Here is a 19,572-nt window from a genome sequence, read left to right on the forward strand (position 1 = left end):
ACTGCGACCGTTATAGTAACTGCCATGAGGCACAGATGGCTCTTAGGTTTCAGTGCAATTTGTTTGACTTGACCTTTAGTTATGATGCACATTATTAATTAACTTATTGATTTTTTTTCTTATCGAGAGCACGTATGGCGTGCTCTCCCATCGCTGTTTGCGTGTGCGTATTTCTCTTTTTGCCAAATTTTACCGGCAAGCGAACGTGCAGCGTCATGCCCTCCTCAAATAAAAAACCGCCTGCACAGGCGTCGGGTAAAAAACACCACTGGACAAACTAGGAAGTTGAGAGTGACTATGCAGCATTCAACTCCTCTAACTCGCTCCCTGCTCCAAAAAAAAATTCGTCCGCTTGATTGACAGGCGAGAACTCAAATGGGAGAGCGATGTGCCCCCTAAGGGGGCGGGCACGGGGCAGCGTTCCACTCCAGTCGGGCTGCGGGAACATTGTTGTGGAGTGACGTCACTGCTAGAAGATGAAGGCGCAGTGGCAGCCATTACTGGAGGAGCAGTAATTATCAAATCCCAAATAAATACTGGCGGAAAACTTCCATGGCAAGAACCACTAGTCAAATTGTGAGTATGACGATTTTCCCCCGGTGATCGAGACGAAGCCGCTATCCAAGCCGAGGGAGAAAAATGCGGTTGTTAGAGGAAATGTCCGATAGGCCCCTCTCCTTTTCCAGCGGTGCCCGAAAAGGACTTATAATAAACCAGTAGAAGGACTTGGCGAATTTAACTTGCGCACCGTGGGTTGCGGAGATCTAGATATGTAAGTTTATTTGGAGATGACAGAGCAGACTCAGGTTGCACTGTGCGGGGGCATTCTGCACCTTTGAAAGCCTGGCGATAGTGTAGCAAGCGTGGTCTAGTGATAAGTTGAGGAAATGGGTTTGTGTTCAAGCTACCTGTCTCTCTACACCCCTGTCCTGCATACTGTTGAGCAGCACGGTGTTCGGGCTGGGTGGGTGGGTGTCTCCAGTCCCACTTAGACTTGAAGAGAAGTACTTGCCGAAACATCCACGTCCGGCTTATCTGTGCTGAGTGGGCAGAGGTTGAGGACTAACAGGGGGTTAAAATAACCGAAGCACGCCGGTGGGGTGAAAAGACAAAAAAAAAACAGAAGTTACTGAAATCGGCCTCAAGGCTAATAGTTATTGAGCGAGCCGTGGAAGAAAGAGGTTAGAGCAATTTCATAACCCCTTTAAGGTCCTGTGTTTTAATCCCTATTAAGAGGACTGTTATGTAACACACACCGTAAAGGCATCAGAGAGGTAAGAGTTAGAATATGAAAGTAGTTTTTTTTTATGGTTTAGGGCTGTGCCCCAAGTTTGCATAAAAGAAGGCGGAGGCACTGGTGAGTGGGTTTGTTTGTGTGTCATGTTCTAGGTTTAATTTCTTTGTAAGAACAGCCCGAAGGGGAAACAAAACAAAAAAAAAACTCTTCCTCCTTAGTTTTGTGGAACCCCTACAAGCTGGGAAGGTCTCTGGGTTCAGTGCGCAAACGAGGTGAAGTGTGTGGGTGCCCGGGGCCGCTTGTCATCAGTTAAGACTTCGCTGGGACGCCAGGAGAGTGCCTGAGTCACTCTGAAGTGTGCAGTCTGGGGCTCGGTGAAGCAGGTGGCTCTCTATCTTTGGGTTTTTCATTTGCTTTTAGAATTGGTTTACATTTCGTTCAATGCACGGATAAGATAAGATAAGGGTCACGTTTCGGAATTTCTCCAGTTGCATTCCGGCTTTCGTTTCCTTTCTGCAGAAGGTGGATTGCTGTCCTGTGAAAAAATAACGTGTCAGTCGCTTATGACTTAGTTCTGGAAGAAAAAAGTTATAAAGCTTCTAACTGTTCTAAAAAACATTATGAAAATGCGTTCCGAGTTTGCCTGCTGTTATTTTGCATCAAGTGTACCTATAGGACTACTGGCATTCTAAAATAAAATATTAAACAATAAAAGACTCTGTGAAAAAAACCATGGAGCGTTGCATTTCATTAGTAATCATTTCAGGGAAAATAGTTTTAATACTTGGAAGGGTATAAGCACACAGGATCTGTAACTTCCTTGTTTGAATGCAGCAAACAACACTAGCATCAGAAATGTTGCACTTCAAGAAGACGCAAACACACAACTCCAAAGGCAAAGTGAGTTATACAATGCTGAGGGCTTTTCTTATTAAAACATAAAGCCTAATTTTGGATGGCTCTCTCAGGTGTTCCTTTACTTCAGGGAGTTACCATTTGTATGGTGACGGGTATCATTTGAGTATTGTTAGTTTGCAGAAGTGAAATATCTGTTTTTTTGTCATTTTGTCTAAATCTGATTGAAGAATTAAGTCTTGGTAAGTGAATTTTGGTCATATTGCACTCTTTACCCATGGGATGAGGATTAGGGAAATCCAGGCTGCAAAGAAGCAGACTTTTCTGCTACAGTAACCTCCAAATGCCTTGTAACCTGAAAAAGAAAAGCAACTCGCAGTCCGTGTAACAATTTTCCAAACCTTTGCACATCCAGTTTTGCCAGCGTAAAAGCAAGTAGGTAATTGATATTTCAGAGCGTGCTCGGGTTCTAAAATGGGCAGGTTAAGTGTGAGAGCTGATGGAGGTCCAAATGGGATCGAGATGAGGGAAGGTATCACCGTCGAGCGCTGGGGTTCACAGTTGGTGTGGCTGGGGTGTTTAACTGTCTAATGGCTAGGTGTTGCAATATTTCACCTGTGGAGGGCTGGTGTGAAGTCAGCTGTGGAGAGCTAGCTAACTGCGTTAGGGAGAGCTGCGTCTACAGTGTGCAGCCTCGAGCATGTTCCAGCTAACAGACGTGATCGCATTTGTGTTCAGAGTTCTTTGTGAAGTGGTTTTGTCTGACTTAAAAAAAGAATCTTACCAAATTTGTTTTTTCATTTGGTTTCAGCTATGGCAGGAGGTCTGTACATATTTGCTCCTGTATTGCGGAAGATTTTAAATGGCATGGGAACGGTCTTTGGTTATCCATGAACATAGTTGCTAATTCTGATCCTCTACATTATGGCCTTAAGAGGGCATAAGCAATACAGTGAGGAAAAGTTGTTTCTTAAAGCTAATGTCATCACTTTTATTATAATGAAACACATTAGAAGCAGTGGTAGGACAAAAAGGAAGAAAATACTGCACAAGGACCTTATTTCTTTTAAGGAATGTTTACTGTTAATTAAGATGATGAATTTGTTCCTTGGTTATTTTTACCAAAGTGTCACTGGAATAAGCAAATGTCTGTTTTGGTATCAACAAGTTTCCTTGTTTAAGCTTGGTTTGTGTTAAAGGAAATGAGAATGAAACAGGCTTTAAGTTTTAGACTTTAGAATGGACACGCCTCCAGGGAGCATTTCATCACATTTGAAACAAGCAGCATGTCTGGGTTGTTTTCAGATGTGGAGATTTATTTCTTTGTATATGCATTAAAACCTTTAACTGATGAAATGGCAGAGGATAGTAATCAATCACTGAAAGAGTGCTTAGAAACTGCTTGCTCTGAATGCAACTTTACATAGTAAATGTTAAATTATATAGCGCAAAGACCGATTCTAATGTCATTAGAAGACCATCGTTGTTTTTATGATAAAGGAAGAGTCATTAGTATATCATGAGTATTTTTCTTACAGTAAATAGGAGTACTGCAGTAAAACTGTCTTGTAATGGAAAATAAACTCTTGTAAGGAGTTTGGGTGTCTTGCTTTCATTGTATCATACTGCAAGATCTGTTAACTACTGTTATTGCTAAGGTATTTTTAAGGGAATTAAAGAAGTAAAAGAGGTGATCAACATATTCAGATTTCAGTTTTCCTTTCAAAAGTTCCAGTCAGTTGTCTGACATTTCTGGGACTGAGTGCTCTAGTAGAGAATGTGTACCACGCTGTACTACAGTTGCAAATTTTGAACCCATGCCACTGACCCTTTTGACATCTGAAAAGAGAATTCTGCAAAACAGTATAACATGTGCTTGCTGCAGCCAAGTTAGCATCAGGTGATCAGAGCAGTGCGCAAAGACTTTCAAAGGATGTATTTTGTAGTACATGTGCAAAATAACCTTGGGCGTCTTGTTACTCCGCAGAACACCACAACAAGGAGCTACAGACTACAAATGGGGAAACAGTGTCAATACACTTTTTTCAAGAGCCATATCCAATATTTGACTTTCCGTCTTGCGTAGTTTTTTTTGTGTTGGAGGATTGATCTTATGTCAGGCCTTGGCCGTGCTGATTTGTTGTTCCCATGTGAGTTGTCCCATGGGCTTGCCAATATAAACAAGGCAGTGAGGCTTAAGGAGAATCCAGAACCCTCAGTGAAAAGGACTTCACAAGTAGAAAAGTGAGGTCAATGCGTGTCACTTTACTTAGTTTCTGCTTATGACTTCTGTGAGAAAATTGAGACTAATCTAGTGAGTTTATGCTTTAACTAGAATTCTGGGGATAAAATGAGACACTTATAAATCGGCATGGTGACTAATTGTTGAAAATGCCAAGCCCTTTACTCGGTTACATCAAGTTGATATAATCCTCCCTTGAATGGGAGCATAGCCCAGCCCAGAGGTGGATGTGTTGTAAAGAGCAAGGCTATAGCTGGTGTTCTGCTTAAGAGTTACATACTCTTCTATCCACCTGGCCCTTTTGAAAATACCACTTCAGGAATTGGGGTAGCGTAACGTGTCGAACGAAAGTGGATGATACACACATGTGTTCATTTTATTTTGTGGCGTTTTATTTTTTTTTTAATGGGCAAAACTTGCTGACTCAAAGCATGTGCTGTTTAAAAGAGAAGCACATGCCGGGAGTGGCACTGGAGGATCTGGGCTGTCTGACCAACCTTGCAGGGGCCTCTGACTCATCCAGCAGCAGTCGTGATTCACTGCAGAAGAGCACTGTGATCCAGAACCAGCCCAAGCAGATGCACCCCCCCACCACCACCACCCCAGAGCTCGCTATCATCTCGGTGTGCTGGAGTGCTAGGCCTGAGTCTGAAGAGTGTTTCTCGGAGACATCCAGCACCTCAGTTCAGACCCAGTAAAGATGCTGGGGCTGTGCTAGGGAGTGCAGAGCTGAGTCAGCCACATTCTGAAGAGATATAGTCTGTGTTGCTTCGATCTGGGAGATTTTAGAAAACGTTTACACATATGTTGTTTGTTCATTAACACTCAGAAGTGTCCATCTGGCTTTCTGTGGAGAGGTTTAAGTCAGGAGTGTTCCGAGCAGGAAACCCTTCCCTGCTGCCGTCAGGTCTGGCTCAGTGAGCACATGAGATTGAGTGGCCTCCTTATTTTGAGTAGCTGTGTGCCAGGTTGATGGAGTTCAGTAAATTTAATTATTTTAGTGAATTGCTAGCAGCATTTTGCTGCAATCAAAAACTCCAAGTGGATAACTGTTTACTCTTATGACCATTTCACAGCTTTGCTTAATCAACGCTGCCAGGTTATTGGGAAAAGTATATTTCAGTCTTAACAATGCTAGGCAGTGCCGCAGCTTCAGACTGTCTGACTCAAGTGAAAGTAGACTCTTAATGCAGCAAAATGCTTGCAGCCCCCAGTCTGTCAGCTGCTTGAGAAGTCAGAGGCCTAAGCTGACCTGCGAGAGTTCACAGAGTGCTTTGCTCCTTGGTTCTAACAGCTTTGCTTTGATAGCAGTTGCGCGGCTGCTTGATACCAGCTGGCTCAGGACCAGATCATTTTTTTGTTTCCGTTTCAGCTCAAGTTGCTGCAGTTGTACAGAGGCTAAATTTGGGTCAGGGGAAGGCCATGGCTGTAAGTTGCAGGCCTGCTGGGAAGGCATGACGGTTGTCGCTGAAGACACTGTCACTCCTGGCTTCACGTGGTGAAGATGACAAAAACAGAAGGCTGCCTACACAAATGCTAAAATGACTGCACTCGGTGTGCTAGCAGGAATTTTATTCTCCCAGAATAAAAAACAGTACAGGATCCGTTTCTGTTTTCTGTCAGCTGCTTCATCTTCGGCTGTGGTGGCTTCTGGGCAGGGACGGGGGGCTCGGCTCGGCGAGGCTCTCTGCTGCGCGGGGACGGGGGGCTCGGCGAGGCTCTCTGCTGTACGGGGACGGGGGGCTCGGCGAGGCTCTCTGCTGCGCGGGGACGGGGGGCTCGGCGAGGCTCTCTGCTGCGTGGGGACGGGGGGCTTGGCGAGGCTCTCTGCTGCGCGGGGATGGGGGGCTCGGCGAGGCTCTCTGCTGCGTGGGGACGGGGGGCTCAGCGAGGCTCTCTGCTGCGCGGGGACGGGGGGCTCAGCGAGGCTCTCTGCTGCGCGGGGACGGGGGGCTCAGCGAGGCTCTCTGCTGCGCGGGGACGGGGGGCTCGGCGAGGCTCTCTGCTGCGCGGGGACGGGGGGCTCGGCGAGGCTCTCTGCTGCGCGGGGACGGGGGGCTCGGCGAGGCTCTCTGCTGCGCGGGGACGGGGGGCTCGGCGAGGCTCTCTGCTGCGCGGGGACGGGGGGCTCGGCGAGGCTCTCTGCTGCGTGGGGACGGGGGGCTTGGCGAGGCTCTCTGCTGCGCGGGGACGGGGGGCTTGGCGAGGCTCTCTGCTGCGCGGGGACGGGGGGCTCGGCGAGGCTCTCTGCTGCGCGGGGACGGGGGGCTCGGCGAGGCTCTCTGCTGCGCGGGGACGGGGGGCTCGGCTCGGCTCGGCTCGGCTCGGCTCGGCTCGGCTCGGCTCGGCTCGGCTCGGCTCTCTGCTGCGCGGGGACGGGGGGCTCGGCGAGTCCTCTGCTGCGCAGGGAGGGGGGGCTCAGGTCTAAGTGTTACTCCAGTGGGTGAGCTCAGTATCTTTGTGGACCACTCCCATAAGAGAAAGACAGCCATTGCCAGGCCTGTTGAGACAAGCCAACCTCTTGTGATGAGGTGTTCACCTTGCATGCCCATCTGTTGATCTCTGGCACTGCCAGGTTTGTTAGACATCATTCTACAAAGACATTTAGTCTGGAAGTGATGTTGTGTTTTTTCAGATTGTCCTTTTTTTATCATCTTTTATTAACTGCTAGAGCTCTGGAGTCGTGCATTACAGCAAGGCAAACAGTGAGGGCTGCTGCTTTCTCATTGAGGCATGTCAGAACAGGAAACCACAATGACCTAATCCATTCATAAAATACTTTCGTTTAATACAGACTCTGAGCTGCACTGCTGTTTTGTTTAGTAGCTGGGATGACCTTGTGTATGAACTTCCGAGGGCTTTAGCCCTGTAGTACTCTTGTTTATACAGTCAAGGTGATTGTTTTATTGCCAGCAGTAGTGACACTCCTCAGTAACAGATGGTACTATTCTCAACAGGCAACTAAGATTATATTTGTTTTTTCCTCTTCTCACAAATCTATAAGGAGAACACTAAAAGGCCAGCTCTTTTATTTTATAATGATCATTGTTTCTGTGCCCCAATGTCTTTCTGAATATTTTTAAATTCAATGTCATCGATTTCATGGCAAACAAACATTGTTTCAGTTTGTTTTGTCTTTCCTAAATTCCCTACATGTAAGTTGCATTGAAAGCAAGTTATGGTTTCCCTCTTTTAACTACGGTTGAGCAGTACAGTGTGGGCAGTGCTTGTGTACCAGATTCTGTATTTAAATTCTTTAGTATCTTAAGCAACTCTTTACTTCCTCATAGTACAATCTGTAATTTCCTTTTTTCATGCTCCAAACTGGCAGCACTTGAATTCTAGCCAGAGACCTTTAAAAACCTTTCTTTTTCAAGAGGGGCACTGGCAAATGTTACTAAAATACAAATAGACAAGTGATATTGGCAATGTTAATAATAAAAGTGGTGCTGGAAGACACAGAAGCCACCATAATGTTTCTGTTAATGAGAATATCACCAGATGTACTCGAGCTGACCAAGTCAGGTTCCTCATAAAGCTTATCTGAGAAGACTCAGAAAACAGGAATTGAAATAGCTGAAAAGTTGTTCATCTGAGCCCATTATTATTGACTAAATATATCCAGTTTATCAAGATGCATCAATCTGTGGAAAGCATTAGGTTTGCAGAGTGACAGAATTAAAGCAACATTGCACGCTGAATTAGTTGTTTGCATCTGAAATAGCTTATTATTTTTGTGAAGAATTGATTACTTGTAAATGTGAATACTTATTGGTGTTCATGACTCTCACCTAAAATCTTGGCCCTGTATCAGTAATGGTTTACTAGTCCCCACTTTCTCTTTGCTCGTTGAATGATTTCTCAGGCAGAGGTCTGATCATGTCAACCGAGTTTGAAAATTCTTTTTACAACTTTTAGTCCCTTCAGTTTTCACAATATGAGCAACAGAATTACATCCAGATGCATAGTTCTGTAACATGTTAATTCCTTATTCACGTTCTTGACCCCCCTCCCCATGTCACTGAAGCCTGAGATGTGATATAACTTTCAAGATTACAGATGAAGAGGAGGTCATTTGCCCATCTTCATCATTTGGTAACTAGGAGCTAATCAATCCAAGGATCTTGTCCTGCTGTTTCTTGGCAGATAACAGGAATCTTCTTCAACAGTTTGGCGTTTTTGATCATAGGTTTCAAATACAGGAAAAATAAAGCTGGAAATTAAAACCTGGTATTTTTCTGCATCCTGCTAAAGCAGATGTGTTCCGAAAGTCCTCTTGTCTCTTGTCTTTTCCAGGATGGTACTAGATGAGTCAGTCTTCATGCAGGTATCATGATAGCCCACTGTCTCGCTGTATGTGGGCTGTTTCTGGTAAAAAGGTTTTTTTTGTTTTCAACCTGATGGGGATTTCAGAGATTTTACATATTTTTTTACGTATGCATACAGTAGCTTGGTTAATGCCATGCATAATTTTAGGCAAAAGCAAATTGTATTTAAAGAGTGTGATGTGTGCCACTGTATTATATTATATTCTATTGACTTGTTTTTCAGATCTCAGAAGAGCCTCTCTTGGAAGGCTCATGGACTCTTGTTATGTAGCCTACTGTGTTACTAATGGAAAATAATTAGCTCAAAATAGCACCTGTGGTAATTTTCCACAGCTCCTGTTTTGATCACTGGCCTGCTGCATGCATGCTGGTCATCAGATCCTATGGGGCGTTCTAGTCTTAATCCACTACTGCCCAGATGCATATACGGTATATATATTTGGATTTGAACAGAGCACAGCTGGGGAGTGCTGTATAGTGGAATACTGCTTTTAAAATTGTTTAACATCTGGGGATAAATGTAAAATCACGTCTGGCTCTGCAAGACATACAACGAAGATGATTTTTCTCTGGCTTCTGTACTTTCTGACACTAACACCGACAGTGTGCTGTCAGGCTAATGCTCTTCATTGGTGTCTCCAAGCTGTTTTATCATCTTGGTGCAGATATGTTGAAATAAGATCTAGTATTTGCTGCTTTTAATTGGTATGGATATAAAAACTGTAAACAGAAAAAACACCACCCCTAAAATAAAACTATAGATTTCTCAGATATGCTTAGAGTAGAACCACTCCTTAACCTAAATCTGGAACAAACTGTTACATGCCCACCACCACCCCCATTTAGCAGAGATAAGTCATGTTCCTAAACATTGTGTGCCTAATCTTTCAGTCACCCTCTGTAGTTTTGAAGACACGTGAAATGCTACACAACAGCACACACACGATACACATAACAAATGTAAAAAGATAAAAAACATGCATTGTAAGATGCACTCTAAAGATAAGTCTTTAAGTGACCTTTACAAATTTCGATAATAATCTGTGATGGGTTTGTTGGGTGGTGAGCTCTACAGATAATGGCACTACAGATGAGAAGTAATGTCCATCATTGTTCACCTGGCTGATCTTTGGCAGAGAAAGAAAGATTTATGATCAACCAGTAAGTCCTTAAGATAACCATGGCACTAAAGCATTCTGTGTCTTAGGTGGGAGCAGAAGAATCTTAAAGTCAGCTCTGAATTTTGCCAATATCCAGTGTAATCTACTGAGTATAGGGGTTATGTGCTTAAATTGAAGCCTTCTGGACATTCCTTTCACATTGCATTGTGTTTGGTGATAAGAGTTTAGAAATTAAGAAACGGGAATAAAAAAGTTAGTTATTTTTCTGTGCTTTAGTGCAAAATAACATTGACCTGCAATAACAACAAGCTAGGGTTGCAAGATTCAAAGTTATACCAACCAGGTATACCAGAATAAAGCACATCTACCGTTACTTACCTGCCTGTTTGTGATTTTTATTTCCTGTTGCATTAAGCTGTTTTATCTGATCCTTAATTTTTCAAAATTTGGAATTGTAAATTGCCCCTCCTATACCTGGAATCACCATGTGCTAAAACTCATCTTAACCACTGTGATGCTTTATCCAGCATGGGACGCCCTCAGATAGCTGTGCTGGGCGGAGCCATCTGCTATATTTGGCAAAAGGGGTCCCACAAGTATCAGTTGGAGGTTTGACACATCTCTCTGATGACTTACTTGCTCAGTCTGGAAGTTACATGGGTCAGTGATGTGTAGCAAAGCCCAACTGCCTGAGCCAAGCCAACTCTCCCTATCAGTTTTGTACTGAACCTGCAGTGCCTGCAATACAGGATTCAGCCTTCCAATCAACCCCCTTTACTGAAGGTCCTACAGCATAAATTATTCACAGGAAGAAACATTAAGTGTTAAATTTGGAAGGAAGAACTGTTCATGGCAGATGAATCGAGTCGGACTGATGTGCCGGGGTTAACCACTTATTATTTTTGCAATACATTTACTTTTAAAATCAAACTTTAGAGAGTTTGGTTCTAATGGTTAACATATCACCAAAAACATTAATTTGATTTTACTTTGCGCTTCAGAGCAATGTGCTTTCATATTTATTCTGGTTGTCTTTTTGCTGAGGTATTTAGCTAATGTGCAATTGAAGAGCTGAGAATCACAAAATATCATACCACTCCGATTAGTGTAATATAAATAGAAAATGCAAACTGCTTTTTTAAAAAAGAATTCTGGGCTGTAATATAAAAGTGTATACTTGGAGGAAAATTCGTACTGGTGCCACCTATGAAAATAAGCTTTTGTGACTACCACCCTGTGGTCAAACTGGGTGATTGTCCGTGTCCAGAAACAGCTGTCCCAGAACTTGGATAGGCGTCCGTTATTGACAGTCTCATACTTTACCCACACCCTGTGGCACGTGAGGGTTTTTTTCTCAATGAAATGTACAGAAAATAGCTTTTTATACCTACTTGGGACACAAATACATTTTATACATTTGGGATGTTCTGCTTTTAATAAAAAAGTTAGAGCTAAAAACAGTTTCACTTTTAATTTGCAGAAGTTACATGTTTGTTTTGGCTGTCTAATACCAGTTACACTACTATAATTCTTTGAATGAATTGAGTAAAAAATTGGAGGAATTTGTATTATCAAGTTAGTTTCTTTAGTTTTCCTTGTGCTCAGGTTAGCCCAAATGAGAAGTGTTCTCCACCAGTATACGGAAAAATGAAATTGATGATTGATTGATTAGCAAAATGGTATTTTCCTGATTCAGAGGTGGAACCTAAAGCGTGATCAGAAGGTTTAAAAACGAATGCATGGCTGGGAAATAAGACATGACTCATTGCAATAGTATCCAGCCTGAGGGAGAGACAGAGGCCGTCCTTAACTATTTTCTGATGATTTCAGTTCATGGTATAGAGAAATATCCCTCTACCATATGCAGAGACTTGTAGTGCAGATTCTTTTTATATCGTCAAAGAAAAAAAAGTACTTTTCTCTCTTTCCAGTTCACACCTGGCCATTAAATATGAGCATTCTTTTGAATAGAACCAAACTATAAACTTTATATTCTTTAATTACAATTAACAGTATTTAATAAGACTGTATTGTTTGACTTCTTAATTGATCTTGGGTTTTAAAAAAAGTTCTGTTAAAGATGCACTTTTACTGTCTTGTAAACAAATTCGGTTCTGTGAGGCCTGCTGTATGTCTTACTTTCAGACGGTATCTGAAACACTATTCCCATAACCAGAAAGTCTGATTACTTCCTGCATAGTTTCAGTGATGAAAAGAATGACTTTTTTGCTTAAGTTAATCTACTGGATCAGTCTTATTATATCAGAAAGCAGTAAAATGTTTCAGCCTTCAAAAAAACATTACATACAAGAAAATGTTCCTCTTTTTCAAGTATAGTGTTCTATAAAACCTCTATATAAGAAAAATAATGGACTTTGGGAATCAACATGCATTATATGTAGGAATTCTTTTGTTGAAACATTTTATTTTACAAACCTGTTTTGGCATGGATGGCTTTGTCTGCACAGAGGCAGGCAGACCCAGACAGTTTCTGTGGTTTTAGATATATTACTACACTGGTATTGGGGCCACAGTTGCAGCAACAGCAGCAGGTGTTTGGAAAGTACCAGTATTTCATGCTCTCCGATCTGAATGGTAAAGATTTTATTGTAGCTTGTCCAGCTGTTTTTTTTTATGTATGTTTCTAATTTAATTAAAGAATTGTTCAATTCCAGAGATATTATAGCACGGGATGATCTATGTTGTTTTTTCGTATGAGAACTGTTTAATTTGCCGTTACTTGGATATGGGAAATGCTGACATCTTATTAGTTATAGTTTATTATTAGTGGAAATTAGATTTGTAGCTGTGAGTGCTGTTTAATAGCAAGGTGGAAAAGTTTAAAAGTCATCTTATTTAAATATAATGACGCTGAATTTCAGAAAGAAACTGATCTCATTTGTAATCTGTCCAGCAAATGGCAAATTCAGGCTGCACTAGCTGCTTCCAGATTAACACTCTGGACTTATTTTGGGTGTTAAGGACGCACCTCGTTCTTAAGAACCATGTGGTTTGTAAAATGTGTGAGCTTGAATTAATTGGGGAATAAACTGAGGCGGGTCCACAGGTGTTTATTCGGACTCAGATCAGGGTAAAAGGCTGGCCGTGGCAAGACCTCAACATTGTTTTCTTGAAGTCGTGTCCTTGTAAATCTTGTTCCTGCATGCTTCACTGTGCCGATAGGGAAATCAGGATGGGTTTGCAGGAATGGTAAAGCTGTTGACTCGAGGACTTCATCAGCAGTGTCACTGAGCTATAAGGTTGCCATCGGTCTGCGCCAAAGGTGGTGTTCTCGGAGAGTCCTCCTTACGGCATCACACTACCCACAACCCTGTTGTTTGCTTTGAGCAGTGGGCTTACCATGGTGTCTCTGCACACATCTGCTAGTGTCAGTTCCTGCCTTTCACATGTGAGTAAAACACTCCACTGCTCTCCTGCTCCCATCTCCGATGTCCTCTGGCCCACAGGACAGCACAGTTTCATCTCTCCGTTGTGCGATTCGCCTGAACAGCTGCTGAGAGACTGTTTTCTTAATGGGTGTGTTATTTCTTCCTGGAATATTTCTTACTGTAGTCACTGCAGTCTGAAAATGACTACACAGATGGATAAGATGGATTCCCAGTTACTCTGGATTACTGTACTAATTGTTGAAGTGGAATGCCTCATTTTCCAAGAAACGCCTCTCGCAGGGCAGTAGCAACCCGACAACCTTCATTACACAAACAGGCATACCTGTAACGTCCATTGCTCTTGCCCTAAAATCACATCTTTTTACATGGTTATTTATACACATAATTCATTTTGCGCTTTTTACTCCATTGATGTGTCCAATACTGAGCACCAGGCATTTGACAAAATGACACGAGCTTAGTATTTTTATTTTATTCCTGGAAACTGTACTACTCAAATAGTTAACATCCTATTTGCTCAGTACTGCAAATGTAAATAATATTTGCCCAATGAGCCATTGATTTAAAACCTAGCCTGCACTTCCGTTGTACACCAATTATATATTAAAAATGCTAAAGTTTTAAATTGTTTTTATGTGGTAATTGATTCCATTGTTCAAGATCAGCACTATTCCTGTTAATTTTGCAATTAGGCCTTTGATGCTGAAGTTACGTTTAATGTTGTGGGGACTTTGTCTGTTTCTTATCACCTAATTACATTCTCATAACATTGGATCTTTTCTTGTATATACTTCAGTATATTTAAACTGCTTCCCTTGTAGAAAGTTTCCCTGAATTGAGAATAATTGCAGTATAGAATTATACTAACAAAATTAAATGTGCTGATAAAATAGCTGAAATCAATGTCCATTTCTGTGTGTAAATATGGGAAATTCCAGGACCTGACTTTCACAAGATAAGATGCAAATTTTCTTTTCTAACCAATATCTAGAAGTGGTGTTACCCGAGTAACCTTTGCATTTGTGTTTATCAGTGCCATTTTCTATGCATATTGTAGATTTAACATTTTCTGTTCCCTTTTTTATTTATAAAAACAAAATAAGGTTTGAAATTAGTAAGAACACTGCTCTTAACCATGCGTTAAGGATAAACAAAAGTTATCTCCTAATGAAACCAAGCACAATTATGAATTATAGTTTCACATATGCTCTCTGCCCTTTCTTGGTGGGGTGACTTTTCTGTGCACTTGTTTAACTGGCTGTGTTCCTTTTTCTGTGCTGTGTCTTGCAGTATGATGCTGTTCCCATGCAATCCAGCTGTGTTATTTGTACCTGCAAATCCCCATCAATGGTAAGGAATCACCCAGAGTCCAGCTCGCCGCTTGCTGTCCCAGGAGCGAGCAGCAGCCACTGCCCTGCCATGGAGACCAGGGCCTCCCCCAGTCCCTCCGACAAGAACCCCGAGCAGCGGAAACACTCGATCCAGACTCCGCAGCCGCGCAAGAAAAGGCCTGAGGATTTTAAATTCGGAAAAATTTTAGGAGAGGGTTCTTTCTCAACAGTAAGTCATTACTTAGTATTTGCTTTGAGTCGCTTTGTCGACCCCTGTTCTGAGGGATACGCCAACACGTTTTGCACGAATTTTGTGAGCTGATAACTCTGTTTTCTTGCAACCAACCTTCTTAAACTTTGCCCAAAATAAACTGTTATACAAGAAGAAACAGGAAAACCGAGACGCTTTTGTGTTCGAGCTCAGTGTTATCAGACTGTGGTTTTCTGGCATCTAAAGTCTCGACGAGCATGGCAGTAGTGACCGTGCACGCTGTTGGGTGCTTTGTGTTTTTGAATCTCTCTAGTTCCCTTTGTGACTTCAGAATGTTGTGGTAAAATATCATTACTTCAAAACTCTTTTAATCTTTATTTCAGTCTCTGTTTATTGTTGTCTTTATAATCAATTGTAATGCAGAACAAACAAGGTTGCTTAACCTTGTTTTCGTCTTATAGTGATTTGTTGTCTTTTTTTTTAATGCACAGGTTGTACTGGCCAAAGAACAGGCGACGGGGAAAGAATATGCCAGTATGTACTGTTCTTTCTCAATATACATGACAGTGGATTTCTCAGTTAATATATAGCATACATTACAGGGACTGGTTTTAGCATGAATGTGTCCATGTTTCACATTGCTTCAGAGTCTTTGTCAATGGATGTCTTTCTAAGCTTGCTTATTATATAGGCTTAAAGGAGATTGCACAACTGGTAAAGAAGGCATCCTTTAATTACTTTCAGCTAGAATTTGACTTTCCTGATGCCCCCACTGTCTTAAACATGACAAGTCAGTTGAGTTCTACTTTATGAAATAGCAATCTTTATGTACCTGTGTGTGCCGACTTTGCTTATACCCATGTCAAATGCTGGACAGCACGCTGACATCTCAGTGTGATAATAACGGTACTGAGAATTTCCATCGGCATTGCGTATTATTTATAATGGAAAGATGTGTAGGCTTAGAATGAAGAACAGAGCACTTTCCTATCGGTTCAGGAGAAATGCATCTGCTGAACATGTTTTACAGTTCAGCTGTAGACAAAGATACTGGCACCCTGCATTAATACCGCTTATACGTTTATTAAACATTAATTCTTCCTACCAAGTCGTACTTGCCTACAGTTGCTTTAGTGAATTAACTGTTTCTGGATGCAGGATGACAGTGTGAGTGTGAATGTGTATGTGTACCTGTGCAGTTGTGTAAGTGTTTTATATTTTGTGTTCTTTGTAGAGTTTAATAACTAAACAGTGAGAGCTCCCTGGCACATTGTATCTCCTGGGTTTGTGCGATCATAGACTCATGCTTCCCTCTCACATTGTATACGTCTTGCTTTCAAGTTATCTCACTACTGTATTAATTCTGAAATCCTTTGGTGTGATGATTGGCTTTTGTTTTTTTTTTGGTTTTCTGTTGACATGCTTTTAAATCTTTTCCTTTCAGTTAAAATTTTGGAAAAGCGGCATATCATGAAGGAGAACAAGGCACAGTACGTGAAAAGAGAGAGAGATGTCATGTCCGATCTAGATCACCCATTCTTCGTCAAGCTTTACTTCACTTTCCAAGATGACGAAAAGCTGTGTATCCTTTCCAACACAAAAGAAGTGGGCATGATGAAAAAGCATGAGCTCCCCAGCTTTTTTTGCTGGCATTCGTTGGGGTGTGCTCCTATTTATTAGATTTGTGTGCATTTTTGCATTAAATCAATTTTGCAAACCTGCATTAGTTTTATGTAAAAGTATTTATATGCGTATTTTGATTAAATTACTTCTCTTTTAGCACATTAAGATCTGATTACAAACTAAAATCATTATGGCATAAGAAATCACAGTGCAAACATGGTTATAGAATGGTATAAATGTGCAGAAGTACATTGCTGATGATGGACTGTGTTTTTTGAGGCAGATATGGGGAGGAATCATGGGTGCAACCTGTAATGAGGGGCTAGGAAAGTGATCAGAGATTATGGCTGGCTGTCTTCAACGTCCACAGGTAGATAAGACCATTGCAGATGTACTAGAGAAGAGGCTATGAGATAGGTGGTTAGCACTAGGCAGCCTGGTGGGGATGAGCAAGGAGGAGTGAATGGAGGAGTGAGGGAGAAGAGTGGTATGTAAGAACGGGAGCAAGGGCCTGAAGTAGAGGAGCTGAATGGGAGAGACAAGCCACAGGGAATGCAAATCGTTATAGAGGTACTGGCCAGGGCTGATTTCTGAATCAAGCGTAGAGAGAGCAGCAAACAGTGAGTTTGCAGTATTTGCAATCTGGAAAGAATAAAACTGGGGCATAGGGTAGGCAATTTAACTATTAATTTAGTGAGACAAGGCTGTCTTTTTTTTTTTTAAATCACCAAAAACTATTCTTACTTTCTGAGGCTCAACTGATATAATGTCTGATTATTTATTACAAGTTTACATTTGATAATGATAATATTGGATTGGGATTTCCTGCCTTGGACTTTCTTTATGTCTGTTATTACATGAGCAGTTTTATAATCGGTAGACACAACCCTGTCCAAAGAGTCAAGTGAATAACCTGGTTGGTCTGTGACGGACATCCTTTGCTGTTCAGTGTAGGCCTGAATCTTCTGCCTGCTTTGATTTTCCCGAATGCTCCGTCGGTAGACCGTAGCTTAATTTGCGCTGATTGAAGAGGTGGGAGTGGGGGGTGCTGGGGAGAGGAGGGGTTCTGGGACAGGTAAGGTTCTCCTGCAGCCCAACTAGGTGAAAGCAGTCAATCAGGGGGGTGGAAGCCAACAGGAGGGCGAGCTCATGGATTGTGGGTCTTTTCCTGCTTTAATGTGATTTCTCATTTTTCATCCCCATCCCACGTATTTTGAACCTCCAGAAACCAGTTATCACTGGAGAAACTTAAGTCTTTCATTGTAAGAAGAGAACCCTAGTGTTACTGCATTTGTTTGCAATCTGTTTTTCCTGCCATTAGTTGAAGTTGGTGGGAAAGGAAAAGCAACCTTTGGTGATCTGTAATTTGAAACTTCACAGTTTCTAACCAGCATACATGCACAGGTGAATTCATCTGTGCTGTTTTAGATAACTAGTATTAATGTTGTAAATACTGCATAAACAGTATTCAGTTAAATACTATGCATAATCTATGATTTTTATATCATTCGAAGATGTTTTTTTTTACATTAACGGTAGTGAGAACTGTGGGTGGATTAAAATTGGAAGAAACTCAGCTCATCTCATCTTGCAGTTAAAATGTTTTTAGTTTCTCATATGTTTGTAATATCTAAAGGTTGTAAATATGTTTACGGAGATAGAGGTTCAAAAGTCTCTTTAACATCATATTAGCTGTACTCCACAAACAGCCACTACTATGGAGAGTTAGAGAACTGAATGTTAATGTTAACGTTTGTCAGCATTATTTCAGAGACTGCTGACCACTGCCCAATCTAAACAATTCATTTACTATATTCTGTGGGTCTTTAAACTCCTAAATTAAGAAGAGTTTGTCCTTAACTACAATCTCATCAGATTTTGGCCTCAGCTACGCCAAAAACGGAGAGCTGCTTAAATACATTCGCAAAATAGGTTCTTTCGATGAGACCTGTACAAGATTCTATTCAGCTGAAATTGTTAGCGCGCTAGAATATTTACACGCCAAGGGGATTATTCACAGGTAAGGCTTAAATAATGTGCATTTGCTTTGAATGGTAAAGTTTAAGTTTGTTCTGCAGGTAATTTCCCAGTGCTGCTCTTGTTTTAAGTGCATGAGAAAAGTAAGTTCTTCACAGTGTTAACTCAAGTTCTTTCTCATGAGCATGTGACTAAAATCAAGACTTGGCATGGCGTCTTTATTAAGCCTATGAGAAAAGGGCCATATGGTGCATATGGTAGCGAGAATGAGTAGCGCTGGAATGTGCAAGTCCATATGAAGCAACACCACTGTTTTATACACTTGTTAAATGACTGTGTTGAACATAGTTTAAGGCAGCAATATTGACTTCTGGTCTTGGAGGAGCACAGTCAACTAGGGTTTGTAGGCGACTCATAATCTTCAGGAAAGAGCTGGAAGCAGTGTTAATAAAGATCAGTGAAGTGTACCTTTGATCTGAGTTATTAAGTCTTCTAGCGTGGAATGAAAACACTCCTCAAAGACTAGGAGTTAAGTGTTGGTAGTTTAATGTGACTTCATAGTGGCATCCCTGGTAAACAAAGCTTCTACTAGGTATTTTTCTTGGATCTTTGGTATAAAAAGACACCAGACAGTCAATCCTGCATCACATTGTGTTTTCCATCTAGGGACCTTAAACCAGAAAATATTTTACTGAATGAGGAGATGCACATTCAGATCACGGACTTTGGAACAGCAAAACAGTTATCTTCAGATAGCAAGCAAGGTATGTCTGAATAAATATCTTGATTTTTGTTAGTCTAATTTGATTTTTCTCATCCAGATAATTGTACAAAGCATACTGCTGGGCACCTTAAGTTAAAAGGTGTTTAGTGCCAAGTGGTTGATTGTGTCATTCCATATAACCTGAAACTCTGAAATTCGTAATGGCAAAACAAGGAATCCAACTTGTATGTAGTTTCACAAGACATTTAGTCTAAAATCAAGATTTATTTAACAAGATTAAGCAGGCAAATAAAAAAGACCATTTTATCTGTGCTTTAATGTTAAATTTACAAAAGTAATAAATGTTTTTCCTCTCACAACACTATACATTTCCTGCATGTAAGATTAGGTTATACTAAATATTGCTCATTAACTCTGACGGGGGCCAGATTAATTATAAACTTTTGGTTTATAAGTATAGCAGTAAAAAAATCAGAATAATAACGTTCCAGGACGTCAGTTATTTTTTGTGAT

General features: G+C 41.3%; 1 protein-coding gene across 2 annotated transcripts in view; it reads left to right on the forward strand.

Moving 5' to 3' along the window:
• Window positions 1-419: 419 nt before the first annotated feature.
• The window catches only part of LOC148645104 (3-phosphoinositide-dependent protein kinase 1-like), a 28,634-nt gene continuing 9,481 nt past the window's right edge, over window positions 420-19,572 (forward strand). Inside the window, exons 1-6 of one of the 2 annotated variants that reach the window (XM_088612470.1) lie at window positions 420-576; window positions 14,484-14,753; window positions 15,227-15,269; window positions 16,180-16,317; window positions 18,234-18,378; window positions 19,002-19,099. In XM_088612470.1, the coding sequence (XP_088468596.1) occupies window positions 553-576; window positions 14,484-14,753; window positions 15,227-15,269; window positions 16,180-16,317; window positions 18,234-18,378; window positions 19,002-19,099 (718 nt within the window). In that variant the 5' untranslated portion in view covers window positions 420-552. Of the gene's footprint in view, window positions 577-1,475; window positions 1,621-14,483; window positions 14,754-15,226; window positions 15,270-16,179; window positions 16,318-18,233; window positions 18,379-19,001; window positions 19,100-19,572 lie in introns of those variants that run through there. The other variant, XM_088612471.1, reaches the window with a different exon arrangement.

The sequence above is a fragment of the Lepisosteus platostomus genome, chromosome 19, assembly GCF_059453375.1.
Source record: "Lepisosteus platostomus isolate fLepPlt1 chromosome 19, fLepPlt1.hap1, whole genome shotgun sequence".
In the NCBI taxonomy this organism is placed as follows: Eukaryota; Metazoa; Chordata; class Actinopteri; order Semionotiformes; family Lepisosteidae; genus Lepisosteus; species Lepisosteus platostomus.